The 23,627-nt window shown below is 38.8% G+C and overlaps 2 protein-coding genes across 3 annotated transcripts; both read right to left on the reverse strand.

Moving 5' to 3' along the window:
- Positions 1 to 257: 257 nt before the first annotated feature.
- Positions 258 to 18,345, reverse strand: ube4b (ubiquitination factor E4B, UFD2 homolog (S. cerevisiae)). Of its 2 annotated transcripts, XM_077543161.1 has the most exons (29): positions 18,003 to 18,345; positions 16,916 to 17,135; positions 16,635 to 16,770; positions 16,445 to 16,532; positions 15,562 to 15,706; positions 15,250 to 15,475; positions 14,550 to 15,076; positions 13,633 to 13,744; positions 12,612 to 12,753; positions 12,349 to 12,449; positions 11,776 to 11,890; positions 11,476 to 11,559; positions 11,097 to 11,153; positions 10,726 to 10,842; positions 10,447 to 10,545; positions 10,253 to 10,366; positions 9,563 to 9,761; positions 8,584 to 8,722; positions 8,393 to 8,492; positions 8,096 to 8,223; positions 7,907 to 8,005; positions 7,403 to 7,638; positions 7,143 to 7,269; positions 6,902 to 7,046; positions 5,375 to 5,509; positions 5,034 to 5,225; positions 4,210 to 4,384; positions 2,723 to 2,869; positions 258 to 1,704 (listed from the first exon to the last, which is right to left on the reverse strand). In XM_077543161.1, the coding sequence occupies exons 1-29, from the start codon at positions 18,024 to 18,026 to the stop codon at positions 1,640 to 1,642; spliced, it is 4,194 nt and encodes a 1,397-aa protein (XP_077399287.1). In that variant the 5' UTR covers positions 18,027 to 18,345; the 3' UTR covers positions 258 to 1,639. The 2 variants fall into 2 exon arrangements, with proteins under 2 accessions (XP_077399287.1, XP_077399286.1); XM_077543160.1 differs by lacking the exons at positions 13,633 to 13,744; positions 14,550 to 15,076.
- A 1,016-nt stretch (positions 18,346 to 19,361) lies between these two features.
- On the reverse strand, positions 19,362 to 22,629 carry rbp7a (retinol binding protein 7a, cellular). The gene is given in 4 exon segments (XM_077542348.1): positions 19,362 to 19,670; positions 20,624 to 20,724; positions 20,807 to 20,983; positions 22,554 to 22,629. Coding segments are annotated over 4 exon segments (411 nt in total). The 3' UTR covers positions 19,362 to 19,613.
- Positions 22,630 to 23,627: the final 998 nt, after the last annotated feature.

Consider the following 23,627-nt stretch of genomic DNA (forward strand, 5'->3'; position numbering starts at 1 on the left):
AAGACGACATCACACAAAATCAAGTCTGTAAGTGAATTTTAGGCAAGTGATTAATTACTAATTATTACGCCCTTTGGATGTTGACCCGATTAATCCATCCGGAATTACTTATTTTGAAGATTGGATGCATTTGCATATACTGTATTTAGTCATGTTAATGGTTTTATTCGAATAAAGTAAGTCATAATACTACAACACTTTTGCCTTTGTTGCTACAATCCAAGGTGAGGGGGTAAAACAATCACACAGTTTTGGAGTAATGTGCATTATCATTTATTTTCAGTTCAAAATCCTAGCTTCCAAAACAGTTGTGTGAGATCATTTCCTGTACAGTTAAGGTCAGCAAGGTCACGATAGGTACAGAGCGAGAAAGACGATCTCTAGACATGATGTCAAGGTGTTCCGATGTTGCTAGAGCTCATGCTACATTCCGTCATGTATAGACCAAGTTGCCTGTTTATGAGTTATTTGTTCTTGTAGGGTTGAGGGGTTCTGGAATAGCAGCCATGCGCCCAAAATAAGCCAATTTCTTTCAAAGTCAGCAGAGGAAATGGGACTGTAAAATATTTTTTTTTAAAGAAAAAAAAAAAGTACATTTTGGTACATCAATGCTTGTAACATCTGACTGCACTCAAAAGGACATTTTAGATTGTTTAAGATACCTCCTTAATTCTGCCTACACAGCTGGTGCATCTGTGGTACTCAAGCACATTATACACTCTAAAAAGAGAATTGTTGAACCATTTTAAGATTATAAATTGAATTATTGACCAATTCAAAAAATTGCTTCAATTGGTAACACACAATTGAATTAAGTGAATCCAAGGTGCATATATTAAGTTTAATTATGAGTTCATTAAATTTAACATTAACTTAATTCAAGTGAATATAGTAAGTTTAATGAACTGATAATAAATTAAACTTAATATATTCACTTTGGATTAATTTAATTTAAACATGTTACCAACTGAAGCAAACAATTTTTTTTAAAGTTTGGACTAATTTGGGATTAACGGATTAATATAATTCAAGTGAATACCAGTATATTAAATTAAATGAATTGATAATTAAACTTAATATATTCACTTTGGATTAACTTAGTTCAATTGTGTGTTACCAATTGAAGCATTTTTTTTTTTTAAATTGGTCAACAATTCAATTTGTAATCTTAAATTGGTTCAACAACTCTCTTTAGTGTACCAACTCAAGTTCGTTATTGTCACATTCTTTCTTACAACAACTTCCAAATACGCGTCACAGCCTGTCACCCTAAAAGCATCATAAGTCTTTAATCACGCCCACATACACATTGTTACAAAACACAAGAACCGTAAAGGAAATATTCAATTAAGTCACTGTATGTTGCTCTCTGGTAAACCTGTGTGTGATAAAGACTGTTGCGCAGTCTTAGAAAAAACCTAATTGTTAAATACAGTATACACAAATTGTCAACACAAACCAAAAAAAGTAATTCTTAACTTTATTATGATGTGTTAAATATCATTGTAATGGCCTGGGTAGGGCAAAAATAAAAATCAATGTTGGTTATTGTTGGTTATCAGTGACACTGAATTCAGGTGATTTTGGCCAGATGCCGTCATTGTGGAGAGCAGGGCAAGGCGTAGGTGACATCAAGTCTTTAGATAGGTCGTCCTCCCTGTTTCTCTCTCATCCATGTGTGGATCCTCTCCTTCAGTTCAGGAACTGTGGAACACATAGTAAGGAGCATGTTCTGATCAGAATTTCACCAAAATACATGGATATGGATTTATGAGTTTTATCCATTCTGAGTCCAAGCTCGTAACCATTTACATTGCCTTTTATTCAATATCATATAAATCCCCCAAAAATAAACAAATACTTTCAATACGTCAACCCCCCCCCCCTTTTTTTTAAACATTTTAAATAATTGCAAAAAAAACAATAAAAGACTGCGAAAAAATAAACTGGTTTTATATAGTATATATTGGATATGTTGGGACAAGCTTAAAGTCACTTAATAAGTGTAGGGTGGTTCATATGTGGGCTTGTAAGGGGCGTGGCCTAGTGAGTGATGTCAGAAAATCGGCCAGTTTTAATTGGCATGTGAGCATCTAGGTGGGAGTTTTCACCTACTGTAGCTCCTTGCAAGTGTTTTGATTTTGTATTTGTCTGCCTAATTCAACAAATACATCTAAGTGCATCGACAAATGTGACTCTCCATTTTTTGCACACACACACACACACACACACACACACACACACACACACACACACACACACACACACACACACACACACACACACACACACACACACTTGTACTTATATAATTGTGAGGACATCCATAGACATAATGCATTTCCTAGCCCTTTCACCTAACCCTAACCATCAAAAATGATTGCCTACCCCCATTCCTTACCCTAACCTCAACCATAACCCAATTCAAACCTAAACTCTAAAACCAAGTCTTGACCCTCAAAAAGAGGTCTTGAGTTGTGAGGACCGGCCAAAATGTCCTCACTTGACAAAAATGTCCTCAATCTGTTGGTTAAAGACGTATTTTGGTCCTCACGATGTAGTATGCATGCGCGCGCACACACACACACACACACACACACACACACACACACACACACACACACACACACACACACACACACACACACACACACACACACACACACAAGGTACCACTGTATAATCAAAGTCTTCCCACTGTAATTAAAATAAATGTAGTTACTTGACTCCAACATGCTCTCAGTGAGAGGCTGCCGGTTGAAGGGATCAGTGGGGGAGTTGAGCAAGTGGCGCAGGATGATGGATCGGTCCATGATGTTCCCCGAAGGCAGCATCACGGGGTCGGTCATCAGCGTGTCCATCAAAGGGTCTGGAAGAACAGTTTGTAATAAGATTTGAATACAATGAATAAAAACGAGGGGCAAAAAAGAAAAAGAAAAAAAGCTTTGTATAAATCAAACCCCAGCAAATAATAGAGGGGAACAAAATCCTCCTTAACAGTAAGTAACCTATTTTCCCACACTTGATATGTCACAAGTGGGACTTATAAGTTAAAAAATAAAATAAAATACAGCGTGGGAGACTTTGGTCGCACAGAAACCCGAGTCGACTGTGCCTCATGTGTGAACCACTCCTGTTGACCATGGCAGTCTTGTCGGGAAATCAAAGGAGGTATGTAGGCCACATTCTTATTCTAGATTATAATAAGGCTGTGGTTATAGGATAGCCTCTGTCCAAATTGTCTATGACTTTTATGGGGTGGCAAATCCCCTGCAAATGTCTGCTATTCAACAGTTGGAGTCAAGTAAAGTTGAAGCTTATAGCTCATTACAAGGCCATGCATGGTATATTTTATAATGTATGGGGAACTGCACCTACAATTAGAATACATTTTCCAACAGCACTAAACGGTTTCTAATGCTTTTTTTGGTAATTGCTTAGGAGGGGTTTAATAAAAACTTTGAGAAATATATTAGATTACATTACAAACATCATACCCATTAAAATGCTCCATAGATGACAGTCGTTATTTTTGGGCTAGTAAACGTATGCTATCATTGTGATGCACTTCTTGGCAAATTAATTTACCCTTTAAAAAAATAGCATTGGATTTGAATCAGGCGACATGGTGGAATATGGTATTGATTTTGTACGTGTAGTCAGGCTTCCTGTCACACTCCAAAGACATGCACTTTAGGTTAATTTAAGACTACAAACTGTCCATAGGAGTGAATATGAATATAAATGGATGCGTGTTGATATGTGCCCTGCAATTGGCCCTCATGCAATCCAAGGTCAACTGGGCTCAAGCTCACCTTGCCCCTACAAAGGACAAGTGCTACAGAAAATTGATGGATAAATGGATTTGAACTATGCAGTTTTAGGTTTTTAAAAATAGCCCATAAATCGGATTACAACTTTTTTTTTCCTTCACCATATGCACGTACGTTGACTGCTTAAGTAGTCAAAGACCAGTGAATGAGTTCATTGGTTTAGTCATACTAGTGTTTTGACCTTGTGAGTGACGATTTATAAATTAATCCGCCAAAAAGTCATAACATGACGATGGAAGAGACAGAGCTCTAATAATGAGACCTACACAAAATAAGAAATAAGAATTAAATAGTTATATAGGGTCTTATAACATATAAGCATGTTGCATGGGGGCGGGGGTGACCCCAAACCAGACAGAGCAGCACACATACAGACCTTTGAACTCATCAGGTGCGTCACTGTAGTCCATTTCCGACTGGGAGTTCTTGGCGACTATTTCTTCCACCTTCTCAGATAGTAGCTTGAATTTTTCAATGGCGATTGAGGACTTGATACCAGCCTTCCTCATTTTTGAGATGACCTCCTCAAAGAGCTCTCGGCTGTACGACCGCTACACACACACACAAGGACCAAAATAACAGAATGTTATACGAGTGTCGCTTGCTCTCTCACAACAACTTTTTTTCATGTCTGTCAATAAAATGACATTATCCCCACAAACTGAACAGAAATAAACAGCAGACTAAAATCAACTGTTATAGCAAGGGCTTGTGGTTAAAAGGTGTATAGGTATCATACACTACAGTCTGCTATCAGATATTTAGTGCTTTTTGATATTGTAATAATGATATTTTGTACAACTTAAAACACATTTTCAGCTTCACGAGTCAGCAGTAGTTGTGTAGCCTCCTTTCAAAGAATGGATTCAATTCATAATATAGCACAGGTCTGAAATTCAAGCCCTGCAAGGCCAAATCAAGCCCGCGACATACTTTGGTGGAAAGTGAAAGCTTTCCTTGACTTCTGTTCATTTTTACAGACAATATAAGGAGTTTATTTTTGTATTTTGTTCCAAGAATATATTCTCACGTTTTACAGACTTTCAGAACATAACATACCGCTAATAATTGGCAGCACGACTACCATGACTGTAATTCATCATATACTGTACTCCCTTTGCGTTTTTAAGCATTCAAGTCAAACAGAATTATCGCATCTAAAAACTCTCATTAGAGTTAAGTGAAAACAGTGTCTCCAACCTGGTCATCAGCTATTGCTTTAGCAAAGCGGGCACAGTCTAGCTGCAGGTAGATGTCAGTCAGCTGGTCTAAGAGCTTCTTGGGTTCAAAGCCATACTTCTCAGGATTCTCCACCTTCAGGTCCCGGCACTTGGGCCCGCATAGTTGCTGGAGGTTAAAGTTCAGCATGGCAGCTAAACGCGGGCCCAGTTCCTGCAAAAAGATGCCCGTGTTAAGAATACCTTGTCCTATTCTGTATGTCCATTTAAGGCAAATACGAGTGCCTTTGTATGAAGTGAAATATGGATGACACCTTTCCCCTCCTGGCTAACTAGAATAATTGTGGCGTCACAGATACTCACAGGCCTGAGGAAAGGTTTCTGGACCTGCTTGGTGAGGATGTGAAACATTTCGACCGTCTCTGTGGCCAGGGCCAAATAGGAGCGAGACACCCGCTCATCCTGAGTCAGCTGGGACTGGCGACTCTGCTGCTGGTCCTGAACAAGAATAATAGACACACAGACATTGTCAGTGAAGTGAACTGCTCATCAAGGTTAAATCTCAACACCAGTTTATGGTGTAATGAAGAGTGCTTCATTTTTGTAACTAATTTAAGATTAATATTATTCTACATACAATACACACCAAATCATATGAAAGTGAACAAAATTCATACGTGTGACCATTTGAAATGATGTTGTTTTTTAAAGGAAAAATATGGCACACAGGATTTCTATCAATACCTACAGATGCGATATGTTGATATGAAACTGAAAGAGGTGAAAGGCAAAGGCATGGAGCATTTAGAAAAGAGTATCACTCAAAAATTGAAGGTGAAATTATTTCATGCATGCACAAGGGTCTATATAATCTCAAACAATAGTCAACATCTTATTTTAAAATGAAGTGGGAAAATGCATGGGGCCAAATAATATATTAGAGGAAGAATGGACAACAACATGGAGATAACAATGGAAATGCATCAACTTACAAAGCTGGGCAGAGTTGGACTGGAAAATCTTGATCATATAACTTTATCATACCAACTTGGGTTATCCCACTATGGTAACAATACTCCGATTTGCTGGAGAACCGGTATTAAACAAAGTAAACCACTATCATGTTGTTGTTTTTTGAGAGGGGGGGGCGTTATCAAATATTACTGAAAGACAAACAACTGGTCAGCATTCTGTTGGTAACAAGTAACTAGAAAATAGTTAACACAAGAAAGCCCAATACTGAAAGAGTGGCAGTGAACATTTACACAAAAGAGAAAGACACGGCATGTGTCAGTCATAGAAATGGACAATTTGTTTGCTACCAGGGGAATTGGATTAGCTTTTTTACACCCCCCATGACCGGACTTCACTTTTGATAATGACTGAATATGGCTATAAAAAAAAGGATGTGCATAGTTCTATAGACATAAATTGTGTGTGAATAAATATATGCATGTGGGACATTTGGTGTTTTGGATGAATTTATATCTGTATGTGTGTGTTTGCAATTGGTTTTGAATCATTTGTTTAATTTAAAGGGAACATTTAATTGTATTTACACACTTGTAAATTGAAAGACTGCAAGCATATGCAGAATATGGTCTAAATTATTTGATTATTGTTGTTGTTGTTTTTTTAAACAATCTGGATCTAATCTGAAAAAAAAAAATCATGGCTTCACATTATAACTGATAACATTTGATGAGATGTTTTTTCTTTTCTTTTTTGAAAGAAAAAAAATGAAATCGGATACATTATCAATGTGTGACTTCAAGCAGAACAGCTTGGGAAACATACCCAATCACCATTGTAAACAGGAAATTTCAAAGCATGCTCGTGAAATAAACCCCAACCTCATTGGCTGAGGAAAATATGAATCCAAGTACAAACCCTGGGAAGCTGATCCCACTGATCCTTATTCTTCATCTCCTCTTGAATCTCATGAATACGCTTAAGAGACTCCAGGCTCTCATCCAACAGGAAGGTGGTGTCATTGATCAACATGTTGATATAGCGAACAAACTGTTTGCCGGAGCTAAAGAGAAGTGAGCATGAAAATACGTTAATTGGTTTATATTAAGTCACTTGTTGTCTTACAAAATCACAAATTGTTCCTTGCAATTAAACTTACTTGAACTCTTCCATGAATGTGCCGTGGTGGGCAATGTTTTGCCACAGACTCTTGAAGATGGTGCTTATATGGTACCTTATTGTGAACTTATCATAAAATTCACTGGTGGCACCAGTATGCTCAACATCTAGCCATATGAGACAATGAAAGAAGAGTCAGCAGCAGGCATATACAATACAAATATGTGAATAAACTACATGAATACTTATGTACAGTGTTTGGAAAGCAAATTGTCATTTTTAGCAATCAGACACACTCACCGGTGTAAAACTTCATAAGGGCGGGCACCAGCTGTTTGATGGACAAGGGGTGGTTCTCCATCATTTCAGAAAAGCGCTGAGTGCGAGGCTGCACGGCAGGGTTTGTGACAAACAGAACTTCTACCAACTTGGCAATAAGGTATGGATTCCTGATGTAGTTCTGACTGCAGATGAACACCACCAAAAAGGTGACTATATCTTGAACGCAAGGCTCATATAAAACTTGGGGAGAATATCTGAAAGAAAGTGCAATGAAAGGATTCTTTTTTAATGTGCATGACAGTGTATTTAATTGTATGTACAGTGCCACATCCATCTACATAAGGTATTTCCTATTAACAAACAGTTCAATGACTATTTCCAAAGGAGGACTAAGTTTAGTTTGTGTGAAAAGGGACTACTACACATGCGAAAACACCATTACGTATGTACCTGTAGTTGCCTGATAGATTTTTTATTTTTATTTATCTGTTTATTTTGTGGAGGACTAAACTGTGAACTTACTGCACAACAAAAAGCAAAAACTCAGCCACATCTTCAATATAGAACTCCGGAAGCGCAGCAAAGCTTTTGGGAATCTCGGGGTTCAACGGCAGGGTGATGCTGTGGGGAAAGGACAGAAATGAACTTATGTAGTCAACCGAATAACGTAGCATAGCATGACGCCACATCAGTTACAGTCCTGCAACTCACTTTGGGTAAGCAGGGTCCACCATACGAAGAATAAGCTGAATGACAGTGCTGTAGAACTGCAGACATCTGCGGAGCATGTTCTCATCGAGAAGACCCACGTCAGCGCAAGCTTTAGCTCGAACCAGTTTCTGAGAGGTCATAAACATCACTTTAGTGTGAACGTACAAGAAAATGCAGTACTGTTTCAGCATTTAAGGAACAACTGCAATTATTTACTATTTAGAATCAGTGTGCTACCTAGTACAGACATGATAAAGTCAAAGAAACAGGAGTGATTGTGCATGTAAAAATATAAACCTTGAGTTGGGTTTTGCAGCGCTTGAGCATTTCTCTGTGGCGACTGGCCAAAGGAGAGTCCTTCCATTGGGCTTCACTGTTTTTCAGCTCCTCTACAGTCCTAATAAGGAACAATGAATAAAATACTGTGAAAAGACCCCAACAACACCACGACAACTATAGTTATCTCACCCGCATTAGCATTTGTTTACCTGTTAAGCTCACGAATTGCCCGCAATCTGCGGATGTAACGCCTGCAGCCAGGCAGGATAGACAAATGGTGAGTATGCAAGGTCAAGAAGAAACACTCTGTGGGGAACTTTGGCTCAGAGAATTTGGTGCGATCTTCATCTGTATATATATAAATCACACACACACACACACATACAAAAACGGTTACATTTAGGGATGCACCGAAATGAATGAAAAATGAAAAAAATGAATACATTTCTTTGCACCAGCCAATCGGCTTTGGGAATGGACTGCAAAGTCACACATGGCGTCCTGTACAGGTCGGAGATACCACCCGGAGATAGTGGTAAGTGTTTACTTGTTTAAAACGGTTGATAGCAATAGTGCTAGCATTAGCTAAAGTATTTAGCACGGCCACCAAAATGCAAGTGAAAAAGTGGAAGCGCTCGAGGGGCTCTCATCAAAGGAAAATAAAGGAAGGCGCTGCAGGAGAAAGAGTGTCTCACCTGTAGTGCAGTACTCTGCAGCGCTCTCTTTTTTGACATAGTTTACCAAGTGACCCTTCCTTCCCTTCTCCGGTGTGCACAATGAAGCTGCCGGTAGCCCGGTACTCACAAATGCCAGCGAGCAGCGAGATGGACACTCACCTCCGTGTTTGGTGTTTAATTCATAGACGCTTCCTTGAAGCGTTTTTGTTTTGTTTTTGGGTTTTTTGCTTGCGTCACCACAACATCCTCTTTCGGCTTGATTTTTATTTCGGCCGAATACCGAAAATGCATATTTACGCCATTTTTAGCCGAAAATTTTCAGTGGCCGAATATTCGGTGCATCACTAGTTAAATTAGTCTAGCAGTAGAGTCTTAACTGTAGTTTAGCCATGACAACATGCAACTAAGAATTGATAAATCCCTATGCAGCAAGTGCATGTATCGTTTACTGGATGTACAGTTTATTTATGATGTTATTTTAATCTAATCCTTTTGAGCAAAGCCAACTCACGCAGCTCAGACAGCCAGCTCTTGAGCTCCTCCATTGTAGCCTTCAGGCGCGTCTCCTCTGGGCTGACGACAAGGCGACAACGGGGGTGGAAAATGTAGTAGGGATCCACCGTCTCCAACTTGATTTTCATGCTGAGTTGTTGCAGCACTGACAGGAAGTTGAGCATGAAACCGTCTGTCGACACCAGCTTGTCATCGGTCTGAAAGAGGAGGGGGAACACATTCACATTAAATTGCCTTATAGTCTGTCAGAGGTCTTCATTTAACACTTTGAAAGAAATGAATTAAACATAAAAACATTTAAATTTACTATTCATTATTTATTTAAAGTCACTGGGAGCCACAGCAGAGGGATGAAAAAGCCAAATGTAGCTCTGGAGCTACACATTGCCTACCACTGAAGTAGGGTGTAACAAAATAAGGAAATCTAAATCAATGTGCTGCAATGTTGATTTACACCAAAGACATTTACAAAAACAATATGAATATATTTGAATAAGTTAACCTAAAAATTTTAAACTTATACAGCTAAATCAATCATGCATTATTGTCTTAAAAAAGGCAGAAAATTAGGTACAGGCTTTGTATTGGGTGTCATAGATCGTACAAGTATACGTAATGACGTTTCTGCTGAATGCTACTCACTAACGGGAAGAATGTGGAAGAGAACAAATACAAAAAAAAAACCTACCTGCATCTGAGCTTTTTTCACATTGCAGTTGACTAAAGCTGCCATGTAATTGAGGGCTAAATCTCGAGTCTCTCCATTTAGCAGGATGTTGTGAAGAACTTTAAACAGGTCACCCTGAAAACAAATTATTTATAACAGGGACATTAAAAAAAAGTAATCTGCGAGGATGACAGCCATTTGAGGCAGAATCTCACCCTTGCCAACTCCAGATAGTGCTGCAAGGATTGGCTGACAACTCTCGTGTTCTCCATGGTGATAGCTGGACCAGAGAAATACTTGTCTCCTACTTTGGTCTAAAGGAAACGGAAAGCATCAAGAGATGTTAAATATATGTAAAATAAAGATGCAGTTTGCATTTTAAATGTTTAATTGCAGTATTAGGGTCATTTACATGAATTTGCGGCAGGCACTAGTAATAGATTAATAAGAGTTTGAAATAAAAATGGATCTAAAAGGACGAGCCGAGTACTTACGTTATCCTCAGAAAACACAGAGAGGCTGAAGAAAGCACCAAGGTAGGATAGCCTTTGGATCTCTCTGCCACATCCTGGGCTCAAAGGTTTGGGACACCACAGAGGAAGTGAAGTTACCTATGGAAAGGAATTCTTTTGAAATATAACACAAAAAGTGCTAAAAGAAGAGTCCATAGAAGGACTATGTTGTTAGAAGTGATGAATTGTAGCAAAAGTAAGAACAGCAGGGGAGCAAAAAGATGTATGAGATTGATCTTGCCACTCAGGTCTCAAGGAAATATTTGATGGGAACGCATTGACCTTACAACTACATTAATAGAACAGTCTGCGCCAAAAGGACATAACGATTGCTCATCGAGCTGTGCACTTACCAAACTGCACACAGGGTGAGTCTTTCCAAACTTGATTTCACAGAGCTCAGCTAATGCCTACAAAAACATAAGAAGCATAACTAAAATCAACACACACTTTACCTCACTTGTTTTGATTATACATTTTGTAACATTGTTTTTTTCCATTACATGCAGCAGTACCATGAATTTCCGGTCAAAGAAAGAATAAGCAGCCCAAGGGGAACATTATTTTAACATATTAACATTATTTTAACGAGTAAATGTCAATTGAGCAGGAGTTTTTATGTCAGGCTGCCAGTGACACATTGTTCAACATCTAGGCTCCTTGGACATGGTAATCATGCCAATTTGGACCTTTGCCTACACTATAGCAAGACACAAGGCACCAACTTCTTACCATGAGGGGGAATTTAAAGTTATCACTGTCAAAGGAACATTCTTTCACCGCGAGAGCCAGCCCATGGAGGATAGGAATGAAGATCTGAGAAGGATGGGAGTAAATGTTGTCATGATTGTTAACTTCCATAATTCAACCCATAGATAGCAGCAGTAAATCTGAAATCATGTAATATCGTCACTGAAAATATTAGGCAGAGAATGAGGTATTCATTTGATGAGCTTGAGCTAAATTTATGCTTTACTGCTGCCAACTGTTAAATACAATTGCGGATAGCGAACTGCCAAATGTGTGCCGCACCTGTCTGAATACTTCTTCTTCCTGGTGGGTAATGCGCACCAATTCCTGGACAAAACCATATGGGAGGTTCCGGCACAGCATATAAGGAACCAGCAGAGAATGCTGGAGAGGGCTCCTGCATGTAGCAAACACACAAAGCATTGTTGCAAAAATATATAAATAATCTATCAGAGAGGAGGGAAACAGGAGTTGCTATGGAGACAGTGAAAGTGGGGTGTAAAAAGGGACAAAATATCATCTTATTGAGAGAGAAAAAAAAGGAACATTAAGTTTTTTTCTGTTTGTGAACCTCATCCTAGCCGTCTAAGTTATACACTTGTGGTATCTACAATATAACATATATGCTGTGTATTCTTATGCTGAGGGTTTTAAATCATAGCCAATAAATTAAGGAATTATTGTGTTTTGCTAGGTCAAAGCATCCTTAGAATTTGCCAATTTGGCCACAAAAAAAAAAGGAAAAAAGATCCTGAAGGCATTTGTTGGGACAATAATAATCACTAAAACAACAGTATTACTTAAAGAGGCTAATTTCTACGGCGCAAAGACATAAAACGATCCAGGAAAACTTACCGAGGCTGGGTCAGACAGCCTTGCAGGACCAGGGCAATGTGAGAGATACACTGAGAGCGAATGTTGCTAAGCAGCTGGCTGACATTTGGTTGGTTGCACATCTGAGGGAAAGTAAAGATAGGAGAGTTGAAATTGCATGAGCAGAAATGGATGCCTCGAGATTTACATAAACTGGCTGTCTTGAATACTGGAGAAAAAAAGCAGGGAAGGAGCCCAGGACAGTTGGTAAAAGGCCGTATGTCTAATTGATCTACTCCAAATACCTTGGGAGCTTTCCTCTCCTCCATGCCAACACTGTCAAAGCGCTCAATGAGGTAGTTCAGCATCTCTGTCTCCTTGCATGCTTCAATGGTGAAGCGGTCGCTGGCCAAATCACAAGACACTGACCCTCCACATGCGCCGCGGCTAAACAAGCACAAACAGGAGGAATCAAACATATGCAACAATGAATGAAAACAAATATCCACACTGATAAGGATATGCAGTTAGCTTCATATATGCGCCAGCTCTCAATCACAGGTCCTGAAAGAAACACACTTGAGGCTTTAGTGACAGCATCACAGCACAATGCACATGGCTCTTGGAAAGGAAACACTGTCCGTTACAGATAGAACAGTTGGTATGAGGATTGTCATTGCTAATGCAAATGCCATTAGTGGTCAGCTGCAACAGCACAACCTGTATATGTGAGCTTCTTCAAAGCACAGAATGTACTCTCAGAAGGTAAAAACATGAGCTTTAGTTATTCAAGGAACACAGGCAAGCAACTGTGACACAACAGATTCAAACATGACAAAACACATAAGCTGTTAAATCATGTAATGTTAAGGCCATTTGGTTCAGTTGCCCTGAATAACGAATCCAGCACCAGCAAATGTGGCCATCCAATTTAATTTAGAAGCAGCAACTATAGAGTCATTAACACCTTTTACATGCATACATATGAGAATACATTTTTTTCTACCATAAGCACTTCCATTAAGATGAAAAACTAAAACATTTAGAACAAAACATGCTAACCACTTTTCCACCATACTGCATAGGTATAATTAATCCATAGAGAAATTCTTAACACCCATCAGATAAATTATATGAAAAACAAATACTACAACCTAAAAACACATAGATCACTCTTAAAGAGAGCCAAGCCTGCTTTTGTTAATCTTCCACCACTCTGCCACAGTGTTTGTGCTCCGTTAGTGGCAAGGCCCACTGGTGCATGCAGCAGGCCTTTGCTGAGCAAGCAGGCACACGCAAATGCGCACACATCGTGCAGCGGTGTACCTGGACCCAAACTGAACCTGTGCAAAATCCTCCTCCTCCTCAGACTCCTCATCGCTGCCGTCCTGAGATATGTCAGAGAGGGCAAACAGGAGGGACAAGGGGCTAACATGACAAAGAAAGGAAAAGCAGTGAGTTCGAGATTGTAGAAGAAAGGGCATAAGGGAACAAGCAAGCGGAAGGCGATGGAAATTTTAGAACAAATTTGGGAAGGTAAAGGAACATAGTATGGGTGCAGGGGCACAACTATACAAAACTAGTTAGTTGCTTGTGGGCTAATTGTTGTGAATTAAAGCATATTTGGTTGTGGTGTTGACAAATCGTTGAAACATTCATCATCCTCAAACAGCTAGTTCAGAGCTGGAAGGAACAAGCTGTTTTTTACATGCTTGAGAAATCCACCACATTGGTGACCCAAGAAAGGTCTAGCAAATCTCGAGAGTTATTTGCAAAGCTATTTGTTTCTTTTAGTAAACAAGATAAAAGCAAATGATGTATATAAGCAGCTTTGGTTTATTGTAAATATGAAAAATAGGTATGAGTAGTTTAAAATCCTCTGATTAGCAATATACATTTATGATAGCTATATTCCGCTGATCAGCTTCATCATTTTTATTTTAACGTCATTTTAACTTTTCAAACAATCTCTCTCTGAATCTTTTGAGCATTAAGCAGAAAAACGTATGCCGTAGCAGAGTTCTGCGTGGCTGCAGACCTGTAATGTTGTCCTTTAGACAGCAAACTTCTGTTGGTGGCATTCAAAGGGTTTTCCTCACTTGCTTCAAGACACGACGAATAACAAGTAACTCAACCACACAATCGACAAAAATCTCAAATTGAGGATGTTCAGTTCACATGTGACGTAACTATTAAATTAAATGTGTTAAAATTTGTACTAGGATCCATTTCCAGCCTGAAGTCTGGTGAGTCAAAAAAGGTTAATATTTTAGTTGGATGGCTTGTGTGTGCAGCCCACACAAACATGCAAATGGAATACCTAGAAGGTGGGATCCTTGACGCAAAGGCAGCCTGTCGGGCATTTGTTCGGGGAGAAGGCAGAACCATTGGGAGCGAACTTAAGTGGAGGGACGGGGTGCTCAGTGCTGGCAGAGGAATTGGGGTGTTGGGGGGCACAGTGGGGCCTGCTGGGCTAGGAGAAGGTGCAAAAAAGCTAAGAGCTCTTTGTCCTGGGCTTGACGGGGACGGTGCTCCCCAGGGAGATGAGACAGAGTAAGGCCGATAACGCTGGGAGATGGGCATGGGGGCAGATGGAGGGTTGAGGGAAGGTCTGAGGGGAGCAGCGGGAGGAGGTGGGCTGGGAGGAACAACGAACTGTGGCGTAGATGGTGTAGAAGGTACAGAGGGAGTGGTGGGGGAGGTGGCATTTGGTGAGGTCCTCTTGGTAGTATCCAGAGTCATTGGGTAAGGGCTACTACACCCATAAAGGCTGTGAATAATATTGATCACATGATGATTGCCATGACAATGTTTATATGATAACAATAATAACTGGAATACTTAAGCAATTCCAAGTCATTCACAAAAAAAATGGGGAGAAAAGCAGCTCTGATAAGATTGGTGGTTTTGTAGACGGCAGGAACAATAAGCATCATCACTTGCCTTGACAGAGAGCTGGCTCCAAAGGACCCTGCACCGGGGCCCATGGGGCTACCACCTTGGCTGGAGGGATGTACCAATGTCAAGTGGCGGTCCGGAGATTTGGCTGCAGCAATTGGCTGCGAGGTGGCGGTCAAGCTGGCGAAGGGGTTGTGGACAGGCGACTGGGTGGAGATCATGAGGACCTCCATCAGGATCTGGCCGATCAGGTCTTTAAAATCAGAGTACACTGCAGGAGACAGAATGAGGAAATAAGAATTCAGAGCTCCACTTAAAATGGCTTTTTTGGAGATAAAGACAACGACACTAACATACCATCTTTCGGGTTACGCTGGAATTCAACAGCCAATGAAGGAAGGAAGATGACATCTCGATGCTGCTCCTTCCATGAAACGCGCAGGATCTTACAGATGAGCTGCAGGGCCTGGTCTTCTGTGACATCCGAGTTTGCAGAGGTTTCCTATGTGTACACAGGTTCAATCAGACAAGACATTTTAAGATTACTTTTTTAACATGTGACACTGGACATTATAACCTCCCCTCTGGGACAAAGGTTGAGGAAAGCATGTACAGTTATACTCTGTTACACTGCTTTCAACCTTTAAAAAAAAAAATCTATACTTTCTAAGACTATGGCATACTATACCACTCCCACAAATGTGAGCCCTTGATCGATTCATCAACATGTACACGAAAATGTCCGTTATCTAACAAATTGATTCATTCTATACCGCTTACCCTCAGGGGTGAGCTGGAGCCTATCCCAGCTGACCTTGAATGAGAGGCAAGGTACACGCTGGTCTGATCGCCAGCCAAGCACAGGGCACATACAGACAACCAACCATTAACACTCACATTCTGACTCTGACAGTTTCACAAATAAGAAACATGTTTTTGAAATGTGGGAGCAAGCCAGAGTACCTAGAGAAAATCCATGCAAGGACAGGGAAATATTACATAGCTGTAAACTCCACAGAGCAAGGCTGGAGTCTGGATTCAAACCCCCAACCTCAGAATTGTTAAGCAGACGTGCTAAGTGCAAATTCATTTCATGGTGCAATAATGAGTTCACAACCGAGATTCAAGTATATATTAAAAACTTAACAATGTTTCATTTATGTTAACCACAGTATTTGCCTGTGTTTATATGTGGCCACTGATGTAAAGTCAAATCCCTCGTAGTAAAAAAGTTAATTACTTTTTCGGTCAAGTTCCTCTTCTCCCTGCGGTCACTGTCTTCCACCTCCATGTTCTCTATCCCCGAGTCCACATCCACTTGGGACATGCTGAAACAAAGCACAAGCACATTTTCTTTGAGTTATATGTAATATGTAAATAACTAAAGCACAGTCATCTTTTCAGTGCAAACCATTGTTAAATAGGGTTACCTCTTTTCACAAGAGGCGGTGTCGATGTCCATGCTCTGTGAACGGGACAAACTCTGGGACTGAGTCTCAAGGCTGTTGGAGGGGGAGCTGGAAAGGGAGCTCACACCTTCACTACTTTGACTGCCATAAGCCACACCTTGGAAAAGGCAAAACACGCGTGAGCACACTGAAGACATAAGGAATAAATATTCCAGACAAGATGCGACAAACCGTTACAACTCAGAAGTCGTCTACGTTAAGTAGAGAAAAAACTCTAGTATTCTCAGTCAAGTTCTTCTTACCAGTGGTGCCAATGGGGGATGTGGCAGGGGTACCGCTGTGAGCATTGAGCCCTAATGATTGCGAGGCAGCTGGTGGCAGGGGCTGAGATGTTACACCTGAGGGTCCAGGGAGGGGCCCCGGTGGAGTTTCTCTCTGTGGGGATGTCAAGGGGGTGCTGAGAGGGGTGTTAGGCTGTGAGGTCTGTCCCCCTGCCAGCCGTGCCAATCTCCTTCTGCGAATCTTGAATAAACAGTTTTTAAAAAATGTTAAGCCTAAATACACACATTGCCATTAGTGCTGTTCAGAGTTACAGTAATAATGTCAGTTTAAAATCATGCTTGAATAGGTTACAGTATTGCTAAAATACATTACTATGACAGCTGTGTAATCTATTCATTCATTATACATCTGTACAATTAGTCTCATAAATAGTAAATAGCTTCGCTATGTCACTATGTACGTTCACTTTTTATTTTGAGAATACCGGCACTTTGGAATCGCTTTAACATCAAAATTGAGTCGCGTTACAATAAACACAATACCCTATTGTTTATTCAGATGTGTTGTTCTCAAAGGAAAATATCATCCTCTTAGGTGTTAATTCTGTTAGCAAAACAAGGTCACCAATCTCATCCACCAATCCATTTATCATAAAGTTAGCAACAAAAGCAAATATAAAACGTTATGATCTGCATTATCATGCGCTTAACAAAACAATTGTGTTCCATTGTACTTAAATCGTGTTAATCGGGGACCAGGTTTTGTCTGCAATGAGTTAGCTGTTTAATTCACGACCGTACGGTGCTCATGCAAACGAACACACAGCAATGACAGACGCATTTGTCGACTCTCTCTCTCTTTCTTTATGCGCCGTATTGTCCGGGTGGCTGACACGCTGTCGTTTATTATTGTCGAGCTTGATGTGTGGTTTTGTCGCCAGTGTCTTTCTTCAATTGCTCTGTGATAGCCTCTTAGCTATGAGCAGCACGAAGCTAGCCGCTAACCCCATTTGAGGAAATTGAGCCATGTGTTAATCTATCATCTGTAAACGATGAGCGGATGCAAGTTGAGTCATACAACAGCTAGTGATTGATAGGCTTTCCTTACCTCGTCTGCGCTCAATTCCTCCATCGCAGCTGAAAGTTTAACCAGCTATCTCAATTTCAACTATTGCACTATGTGCCAGCCAGAGCCTGCTAGCTAGCCTCAATCTGAACTAGATATGCATAGTCCACCTCGTTCAACTAATTGTGTCAGTCTTGATTGTCTCGAAGATAAAAACGAGGACACTACTACGCGAGGACTAGCGACATAGAGCGAGTGCAAAAAGTATTTCGTTGGCCTGGCTTTTCTGACAAGTCAAGAGTGAAACAAAAAGAAAAGTAGCTAGCTATTACACGTCAAAATACAACGGCAGCCATTTTGGTTCTACTTGCTGTCACGTGACTCTATGCGTCATAGTGGGCGGAGCAACACAGGAAAGGCACAGGTGAGTCATTTGTTGACGATGTTAGAAAAAGTTCCGAAAGAGTCATATAGTGCACTTTAGAAATAATACTAATGATAATATTTCAATTGTATTATTGAGGAATGAGCGGTTTGGGAAATGGATGCATTTATTCTAAATTATATTGTAATGTAATGAATGATTTTTTTTTTTAAAGAAATCAAATTTGTATTTAAAATAGATTTTTTTTTTTTGTTTATTATTTAATATGACTGCGATTGGCTGACGACCAGTCCGTATATTTATATATACACACACACACACACACACATATATATATATATATATATAAATATATATATATATATAATAAAACTAATTATAAAATATTAATATTTTCATTATTGACAATAAATCAATTAACACAATATTTAATGATACATTGATACATACAAATTAATACACTGATACAAAATTGGCCACAATGCAGTTTACAGTTTAATTACAGTACTTGCACTCTTGAATAAGTAAATCTGGTGGGCCAGATTAAAACATTGAGTGGGCTGTTTGTGGTCCGTGGGTTATACTTTGCCCAACCTTTGGGTTTAAGCATAAAGGTCGCTTAAAGCGATGGTAGTTATTACAAAAAAATGGCCAGCAGGTGGCAGCAGAGTTTAAGAGATCAGCCAGGGCCATGTTGCAACAAGTTCTTTTCCCCAATGTTTTGAACAGGTTTGAAAATAATGATGAAACGTTCTACTGCTAATTGCTGCAAAACGGAAACAGATACATATATATATTTCCTGATGAAAGAAGAGACTCTAATCTTTCTTTTGGTCGGTCCACGTTTTTATAGCAATAGAACACAATATTCTGTTAGCCTTGCAAAATCAGTCAAAATCCAGTAAAACAGCCGGGAGCGAAGGGGGTTGCTTCAGTGAAAATGGCTGGGAGTGAATGAGTTAAGTATACCAACAGAGATTAATAAAGCTTGTTTTTGTTTTTTTCATTGACCTTTTATTTGAATTTCAGGTGACACAAATGCTCATGCATAACATTTATGAGAAAATGTATAAATAAAAAGAAGCTATTCCTCCTTTAGCTCATCATGAGCTAAACAGCCTTGGTGCAGTGGTAAACAATCATCCATCATAACTACTGTACATACAATGAAGTCACGTTGCTGTGCTGCTCTCTAGTGGCGTAATGTATTCGCTCACAGGAGAGCTCATTTCTTTCTTATGATGTCCATTTTGTGGCAATCGTCCTCTTCAGTCATTGACCTTCTTGAAAACCTGCTTGCATATTTCCCCTTCACAATACAGATCCTGAATATATGAAAGGAAGATGACACATTAGTAATATATTTTTTTCTATGGGCTTGTAAATTAAAAAAAAAAAAAAGTATATCTTTTTTTTATGTGAGAGGAAGGAGGACCCAAGGTGAGATTTGAACCCCGAAACACAGAAATTTAAAGCAGATGTGCTAACCACGTTTTCCATAGGTGTGACTGTGAGTATGGTTGTTTGTCTCTGTGTGCCCTGCGATTGGCTGGCAACCAGTTCAAGGTGTACCCTGCCTACTGCCCGAAGCCAGCTGGGATAGGCTCCAGCGCCCCCCGCGACCCTTGTGAGGAAAAGTGGTTAAGAAAATGGATGGATGGATGAATAATCTCCCAATTATTGTGTCAATTAATTGATACATTGGATTAAAAAAAAAGTTTTAAATTCCATCTCTCTTCACAAAAATGACATTATTTCAAATTGACAGTGCAGAAAATACACAAACATAAATTGTTTTCTAAAATGTTATATTTTGATTCAACACAATCAGTCCACTTTCATAGATGACTGCAGAAATCAGACAATATTTACTATATTGAGAAGCTGAAATTCTGAATATTTGGACAGTAAAAAAAAAAAAGCTATCTAAATGATTCATCGAATATAAAAAAAATAATCTTTGCACCTCTAATTAGTCATAACCTGTATTATAAATTTGCTCATATTCGGTGAACTATTGTATATCTACGAAAACAGATTGGCGCAATAAAGAAATCATTAAATTTTTGTGCCAATCCAGGTAAAAGTGTCAAAGTCACTTTCATTGTTGTTGACATTACAAATGTCCTTCCAATTTTTCCTCAGTAAAGACACATTTATCGACGTGAAAAATATGTGCTGTAGATGAGGTGAAGAAAAAAAATATATTATATATATATTATTAATATGCATTGCAATAGTGGTTGTTTTGCGCGATGTCAATGTCGTCGAATCATACCAAGTGAAGTTTGTTCTCTTCAATCCAGTGACACCCCCTGTTCTTCTTCTCGCCAATCTGTTCGCACACCATCTTGTTCCCCTCCCACCTCACCAAGCGACTGCGCATCACACGAAAAAACGACAGCTCATCCAAATTCAACGCACGGCCCCCAATCGTTCTTTCAGCTACTTGTATTCTCCTGCATGTGCCTGTTGTCTAAGCCCACCGTGAACTCCTCGAACTCTTGACCCACTCGGAAGGACAGGGTTTAGTTCCTGAAGGTGCTGCACGTTTTGATGACGCAATGGTCACCCTGCTGTTCTATCAGCTTCCTCATCTACAGCCTCAGAGCAATTTTTCGAACGCAAGGGCTGATATCTGGGGAAAGTGGTCACGTGAACAGATAAGGTGGACTTAAGTACTGGGACACGCCTCTAGGGCTTTTATTCAAACTAGGCCTTTGCATCTGTGCCATTTCGTTAAACATTGCATAATTGTTTGTTTTTATTATTATTACAGTGGATATAAAAAGTCCACACTCCCCTCTCCAAATGCCTAGTTTTTTTTGTGATATAAAAAAAATGAGACGGTAAATAATTGAAAACCTTTTTCTACCATAAATGTGACCAACGCAATTGGAGGGGAGGGAGGTTATTTAAGAGGTGAAGTAAAAATAACAACCAAGTGTAGCTGTGTTTAAAATTAACCAACTACAGTCTACTAATTTATATTAAATGGGAGTCAGCATACACATGCCACCATTCAAATGAACCCTGTATACATTTCAGATGTTTAAGTACAATAATGCCTATGCATTGTTTCTTTCTAGCAAAAACCTTAAGTTTTTACTGGACATATTGAAAAGATAAAAGCAATACAAGATATACAATAAAAGTAAATGTATGTTTTGACTTATTTCATCATTGATCCAATAATAGGTTAACATATTTCCATGAAAGAAATCATTTATAAACCTGATTGTATATACAACTGCACTTTGACATGTACGTACATTTGCCAGCAGCACATGTAATTCATAGGCATACACCATAATAATTCATCCTCATACTCACATATACAATTTTCATTGCACTCATACTGATACATCGAAAGAATTGACAAAATGTCTGCAATTTTACCAGCTCATGTCTGATTTAAATCATTTTCTTGAACTTTGCTTTGAAGCATTCTTTTCAGGACAGTAGCAAAAGTATTCCACAAATTGACACCTCTTACAGAAACACACCTTTGCTTAATATTTGTTCTTGTTTTGATTTTTTGTAGACACTTGTCCCCTTTATGTCATAAGGACTCTCTCTAATTTCAAATAGTTTCTGGATACTGTGGCGGAGTAGATTGTTGTATGCTTTGTACATTATTTGTGCTATTTTAAACTCAACTAAGTCATAGGATGTCATTGTATTTAATTTAATGAATACTAAATGTGTTGGTTCAGCATATTTTGATCAATTAATAATTCTTGTGGCTCTTTTTTGCAGTTTGAAAACATGATCGGTATTTGTTTTATATGCGTTTCCCCAGATTTCCACACAGCAGGTTAGATATGGTAATAATAATGAACACTATAATGTGTATGCGTTTTTGAGAGTCCCTATAATTTTTGACATTTTCTATGTGTGACTTCCAACATAATTTATCGTCAATAACTACTCCAAGAAATTTATTTTCATACACTCTTTCTATTTCAATTGAGTTTACCATCATTTTGACTCGAGTGATTTGTCTATTGCCAAAAACTATGAACTTGGTTTTGTTTAAGTTGAATGATAATTTGTTTGTGTGAAAAAAAAACAGTTTTTTAATGTGTTCGATTCATACTCCACATTATTTGTGCAAACTGGTATTTGGAACTTTTCATAAAGAACTCTCAAACTCCATTTGACAAAAAATGATGAGTCCGGACAAGAAGAACTTGAAAGCATCTTACCTAATGCAATCATGTAGCCTTCAAAGTTGTCATTGCTGATGATGTCCCATGTGCCGCCGCAGAAGCTTGCAGGCATTCTCGGCGAGCCTTCTTTTTTTTTTTTCCTTTTTTCAGGAAAGCTCAGTATTGTTCATTCGATTTGACATCATCATCTCCTTTTTTAAAATTTTTATTAAAAAAAAAAATAAAAAATAATATATATATATTTTTTTACATATATATATATATATATATATTTTTTGTATGTGGGTGAGTATGTGCGTGTGTGCGTGCGTGCGTGCGTGCGAGCGCGTGTGTATTCATCAGTTCACCTAAAGCCTATTAAAAAAAATCCCATACTAATAATATAATATAATAATAAATTGCCAAATGCAGAAACATCAATGTAAGTTATCACGATGTGGTGGCTCTCGCTAACAGACAGAATTAAGTAACCAGAATTAGGTTAAAAAATTCTATATACGTAGACCATGTTTCTATAAATTTTGATATTTGGTTTTTATTTGAGGCAGATATTTTTTCCATTAAAATGTGATTTATGAGGAGGTTAGACCATTGGTCGATATTCAGAGTTTGTCTATTTTTCCAGTTAACAAGAATTGTTTTTTTAGCGATAGTAAGGGCTACAAGTGTAGATTGAAATTGTTTATGTGGTAAGTCAGTTGTTGTTAGGTCACCCAGCAAACACAAGTTTGGAGATAAAGGTATCCTACAGTCCAAAATAGCGGAAAGTTTTTCTAAGACTTTAGTCCAGAAATGCATAACCGGAGTACATAACCATAAAGCATGAACATAAGTGTCTGTAGTGTTTTGTAAACATTGGAGACAAATGTCGGAGTCTGAGAGTCCCATTTTCTTCATCATATATTGAGTAATGTATGTTCTATGGATAATTTTATATTGGATAAATTGTAAATTTCAGATTAATAAATAATAATATATATAATAAATAAATGTCAGATTCCAGTGCTATAGACAAGTCTGTCTCCCATTTCGAGATGGGTAAAGACATTTTATCAGTATATGAAAGTAGCTTATATATTTTTGAAAGTTTTTTTGTTGTTGTCGGAGAAA

This window comes from Vanacampus margaritifer, chromosome 1, assembly GCF_051991255.1.
Source record: "Vanacampus margaritifer isolate UIUO_Vmar chromosome 1, RoL_Vmar_1.0, whole genome shotgun sequence".
Classification (NCBI taxonomy): Eukaryota; Metazoa; Chordata; class Actinopteri; order Syngnathiformes; family Syngnathidae; genus Vanacampus; species Vanacampus margaritifer.